The 6,000-nt window shown below is 39.8% G+C and overlaps 1 gene segment (V, D, J or C); it reads right to left on the bottom strand.

The window, feature by feature from the left end:
* Window positions 1-688: 688 nt before the first annotated feature.
* LOC105511225 lies at window positions 689-1,317 on the bottom strand. The segment is given in 2 exon segments: window positions 689-1,138; window positions 1,230-1,317. Coding segments are annotated over 2 exon segments (468 nt in total).
* Between the last annotated feature and the right edge of the window lie 4,683 nt (window positions 1,318-6,000).

The raw sequence follows: 6,000 nt of genomic DNA, 5'->3' as shown, positions 1-6,000 counted from the left end.
AGTATGGAGCTAGACATACAGAGTGTATTATCAGAGAGGGCAATTGATTGCTTCAGAAGTTCTTACAAGGAATATTTTAATCCACAAAGGAACTTTTAATATATAAGGCAGACAAGTGGAAATGTCCTCTGAACTGACTGGTCCAGGTCTAGATATACTTTTGGGCTGGGATGATTACATAGAAGACTTAGAAAGTTCAGAAGAAGCAGAATTCATCTGGAGCTAAGATTTGGGACTGGTTGCTGGGGTATCCATTTGTGTGCATTTCTTTGAACTAGAAAAAGGGCTGAATAACATAGCTGAAATGACAATCACTATCATTAACAACATCATTATTAACATACTTTAACAAAAATAAAACAGAAGGGAAAAGATTTCCAAACGCATACTATGTGTTGAGACTTTGCTAGACAGCCAGGGTGTCACCAAGGATAACAAGTCATTCACATGCTGACAACTACAGAGGGGGAGCCTGCTGTTTGCTGCTTGGTGTAGTCACTATCTGTATTATTAAGTTTATTGCACATGTTTCATGATCTCATACTTTTATGGGAGACAAACTATCACTACCCCTGAGGACTCAATCTCTGATAAGTCAGTTTAGGTTTCTTCAGTTGTCCCCAAGAAGTGTTCCAAATCCCTGAGACACATTTTCAAACAAAATTATAACACTCATGTTTTAAGAAATAGTTCATTTCCTCCCACTATATGAATCCTAGCTATATCTGAAAACTCACTTCTTCCCTGGGAGGATGAGGAATAAGGCTGCTGTGAGCTGAGTAGAGAGGAGAGAGCCCTGCAGTTTTGTGCACAGGAGGGAAGTGTCTCTGCAGTGCTGTGGCTAAGCTGCTGGCACAGAGATAAACGGCTGAGTCCCCAAGCTCTGCAGGCTGGATCCTGAGAGTGGAGTCTACTCCTTTGAGCCTCTCTGCAGAAAATCGATCCTTAGGCAACTGTGAATCATCTACTGCTTCCTTATTTTCATATCGAATCAGAAGCTCTGGGCCCTGTCCCAAGTTCTGCCGGTACCAGTAAAGGGTATTGTGGCCAGAAATAGGATTGCACCAAAAAGCCACAGGCTGTTTTTTCTCTGTAATCTTATATCTCGGAGACTGGGTCACTCCAGCTTCTGTGAGTTCTGTGGGGGGAAAAGAATTTGAAAACAGAAGGAAATGACTAGAATAATCTCTGGGAGATTATGTGAGGATCATGGTGTTCCTAGGACTCACCTGCCCCCAGGAGACAGAGGGCCACCCAGCAGAGGAGCCTGGTGCCCATGGCAGGGTCAGGGCAGGATGGGAGCTTTGCCAGATCAGGGTCACTGTGAGCAGGAGCAGAGGAGGTGGGACGTCGCTGTCCTTACACGGAAGTTCCTACAGTGACATCATTGTCTCCACAAATGCCTAAGTTCTTAGAAAACAATTGTTGTAAACTAAAACACAGCTAAAAGTTTGTTTAACGTATTCATAGACTGGAAGTTCATCCAAGCATCCTCACTCATATATTCAGGGCTTGGGGGATTAGATCTCTCACTACATCTCTAGGCCTATCCTGTGCTGGATGTTTCTACTTGGAAGTCTCAAAGGCAACTCAAAATACATATATCAATTAGTGACCTCTTGATTTTAGCATTTTGCTAAGCATTTTCCTTCTCTTTTGGTACTTCTTTTCTACCAGGTCCTCCATGCTCCCAGTCCTCTAGGGTAATTGACACAGCTTTATCCTAGAACTGTATTGAACCAGCCGACACACTCTAACCTAAAGGGGTAAAATAATTCCCTAAGCACAAAGTTGGGAGGTTTCGTTTTATCTGAAGGCCAATGACCAGTTCCCTTTTTGCTGTTATGAATCTTCATTATGCGTTGTGTATCAAGCCTTCACTATGATTCTGCCTGTAGTTCTGGGTCACCAACGTATTGAAAGTAAGTTCTGATATCTTAACCAAAATGGGCGAAGAACACTCTAACTCCTGAAAATATCAGGGTGAGTATCTAACAATAAATGCAAAATTGAACAGAACTTCTGGGATCTTAAACATTTATACCTCTATCATATTTTACAATTGAATTGCAGTGTTGGCATCCAGCAGTTTTTTAAAAAATTATGCAACATTAGTTATGACATACTTCTCATTGAGTGGTAGAGTGGGAAGGCTTGAGAGATTGGAGAAGTCCTGAGAATCAATACGAATGAACTAACCAATGATATGTATATTCAGAGAAAGGGAATAGTACAACTCAGCCTAGAGAAATCCAAGTTCCTAAAACCTCGGGGACACATGTCAAGGTTATTAGGTGAAGACCTGTGAGTGTAGAATTATCAGAGCCATCTCTTTTCCATATAAATTGTTTATCATTGTGGTAGAAAAGCTGCTAGTTGGAGCCCACCTTATGTTGACACCAATTAATAATTTCATGATGCAAAGTGTCTTCATATCACAGTGTCACTATCTCTTCCATCCTTGTGACCAGGGCTTAAGGCCCTGGATGACTGCAGCATTGAGAGAGTGGAGGCTAGGTGGCTGGAGACAGGACCTATCAGGTTGCATGTGAAATACTTGAAATGGGGGCATCCCATTTCTAGGAAAGAGATTCCCCAGGTATTCTCAGGCCTCCCCTGCTACCTGAGCGCCAAAACAAATGAACAAAAAAACACCCATGATTGTGTCAGGGCCTAAAGGGCCGTCTCATTGCTCATGGAAGGAAATGCCAGAGTTCTAGAAAATCTAGTTCTTGTTAAGAATATTTGCGGTGTTGGCCAGGCGCGGTGGCTCATGCCTGTAATCCCAGCACTTTGGGAGGCTGAGGTGGGTGGATCACGAGGTCAGGAGATCAAGACCATCCTGGCTAACATGGTGAAACCTTGTCCCTACTAAAAATACAAACAAACAAACAAAAATTAGCCGGGTGTGGTGGTGGGTGCCTGTAGTCCCAGCTACTCAGGAGGCTGAGGCAGGAGACTGGCGTGAAACTGGGAGACAGAGCTTACAGTGAGCTGAGATCACGCCACTGCACTCCAGCCGAGATCACGCCACTGCACTCCAGCCTGGGTGACAGAGAAAAAAATTTTTTTTCAAAAAAAAAAAAAAAATTTGCAGTGGTGTTACTGGAAACATCTACAATTGTCCACTCCCATCTTCTACATTCCCCTTACATCCTCCTGTCGATCATCCAGTACACACTAGAATAGGTTAGGTGTAGGGCAGGGCGCATTGCTAAGATTTCTCTGATGTTCTCCCAAGGAGGCATATTTCTCTCTGCATTGGTCTGTGAGCATTCAGGTTGGTTCCTGGCTCTCCTCCATCTACCCCTTAAGTGGGCTCAGAAGATTCTCCACTCAATGGTTTGCTACAGTTCAGATTTCACTGTTGAGCAGAACCCACTGGCATCAGTGGAGAAAGATGAGTTTCTACTGACCACTCAAAACACCTGCAAACTAGATACTGAATGCTAGGATGAAGCCAGACTTTTCCTTTAAACTCGACTTCTCAGGCAACACTTAACCTTCTATCAAAAACATTTGGACCCCATCAAACCTCAGTGCCTCCTAATGAGCCACTGGGCTTAGGCCCTCCATACATGGCTCAGGGAGGGTGACGGGACTTCTAAACAACGGAACTAGATCAGGGCTACTTTCGGACAGTGTTTGTGGGGGACTGAGGGAAGTCCTTCCAGCTCCATCTGATCCTTCTGTCCTGCTAGAGACCCCTCCCCACAGACAGTGTTTTGGTCCTTCTAGAGCCCCCTCCCTGTTACACAAACACGTATTATCCAACCACAACTTAGGACAAGCACTACCACTCCTCTGCTTACGTTCAGGCATTTCCCCAACATCTGTGAGTGCTTGACCAACCTGTAGAGAGAACTCAGAATCTGCTGTTTCAGTTAAAACAGTCCTATGTATTACTAAACAGCTTCTTGACATGCATTGTTAGCTAAGCTTTGTGCTCATCTCAAAGATGTCAAGCTATTTTGTCCTCAGACTATAAATTCTCTTATCTTTTGGGGGCACTTTTAAAAATCATAGCCTGTCCCTGTAGAAAAAGTGCACTATAGGGTTAAAAGAAACCTTATCTTGTGTGTTCATTTTGTGGTAATTATAGAATATTTCAAAGATATTGAAAATGAATATAAAAAATACCCACCACAAAACTGAAGTCATGCCAACATTTCAAGATCTTAAGACTTGTTTCTTCTAATTTTATTTAAAAAACTGACACCTTTGGAAGAGCTGAATCATACAACAAACAGAATATTAAAATGTATTTCAATCATTAACATCTTTTGACATTTGCTTTATCTCTTTTTGTGTATTTTACCCTCAATATCTGAAGTAAAACACTTTATTCTTATTGATTCAGTATGTCTCTCCTAAAAAGAGGCCATTATCTTAGAAAACCACAAATGCCTTTATTACACTCAAAAACTTTATTTCAAAAACATTATTTTCTCATATATACTTCACATTCCCCTTTCTCCAGTTGTACCAATGTGTCCTTTGGTTTTATTTTTTTTTTTTCTACAGGGCATTATCAAAGATCATGCATTTCTTTTGGTTGTCAGGTCTTTTTAGCTACTTTTAAACTAGGTATCTATTTGGCCTAATTATATTTTCCAATTTTCGTGGTCTTGATTTTTGTAAAAGTCCGTGTCAGCTGACTGGTAAAATGACCCCCAATCAGAATTTCCACATTATCAGAGGTTAAATATTTTGGCAAACACCATGCCATAGTAGATGTGTGTTTCCCATTGCATCTGATCAATTACAAGAACATATAATGCTATCTTTACACATTTTTGGCGATACCAAATTTAACATCATAGACATCAGAGCCCTCCATTGTGAAGAAGATATCATTTATCTTTTATAGTTAATAAGCAATTAGTGGAGTGACACTTTGACACAATACAGATATCTTGATCTCCAATAACCTTTCAGATGTTGGTTTTGACATCACCTGATGGTCTCTGTCTATAACTGCATTAATGGTTACATTGATTTTCTAATTAAATGTACTAACTAGCATTATTCTGTAATGAAGACATTCTTACCTACATCTTTTTATTGTCATTATACCTTATAGATTTTTAAAATTTGTTATAATTTAGCGTCCTCACTATTATTCTCTAATGTTTAGATACTCGTGTTTGGCTAGTGGGAGCCCCGTGAAACTGCTACTGTGGATTTTTTGTATGTTTTCTGGGTCATGAAACTTCCTTGATTTCTGCCAAAAGATGTTTTTGACTTTCCCTGCTCTGGATCTAGAAGAAGTCATTTCTGCTTTGTTTCTTTTAGAAACATGTAGAAATTAAATACCATGCAATAATTCTGCCCATTACTACTGGGAACACAGCTACAAATAAATAAAGCAATTGTCCATCGACTTTATATTGCTTCTTACGTATTGTATGGTTAGAGTTAGGAAATACATAATTTTTAAATAAGTTCATATTGATACCTCCAATTCAAATAAACACCACAGATTTCTTCCTTGTCTTTCCCTATTTCTTATTTGTATCTCTCTTCCCTTTGTAAGAACTCTGTTTCCCAGCCATGTCAGTGAATTTACTTATTCTCTGTTGTATAGTATATTAAAACTGTTTCAGAAATATGCACTAAAAACACTAACAGCAACAAATCTCCCAAGTGAAGTTCAACCCCAACCTCATTTAGCCTTATAATCGTAAAACTATTAAAATCTAAAGATAAAATGAAACTAAAAACAACCAGAAAAGAAAAGCCATTACCTCCTAATAAGATATACAAATGATCAATAATATATGAAAAGATGCTTAGTGTCTACTGTCTGGGTCTTCTATCTAAGTTCAGTTTATTACATGCAACATGTTGGAAAAGCTCTTTGACTTTGGCCTTGGCAATGATTTCTTTGATATCATACAAAAAGTTCAGGCTACAAAAGCAACAATAAATGGGACTAAATCAAACTGAAAAACTTCTGCACAGCAAATACAACAATCAACAAAATGAAAAGGCAACCTG

The sequence above is a fragment of the Colobus angolensis genome, unplaced genomic scaffold (assembly GCF_000951035.1).
Source record: "Colobus angolensis palliatus isolate OR3802 unplaced genomic scaffold, Cang.pa_1.0 Scaffold2, whole genome shotgun sequence".
Taxonomy (NCBI): domain Eukaryota; kingdom Metazoa; phylum Chordata; class Mammalia; order Primates; family Cercopithecidae; genus Colobus; species Colobus angolensis.
Note: the sequence above shows the minus strand (reverse complement) of the source record. Positions and strands in the feature narration are given on the sequence as shown.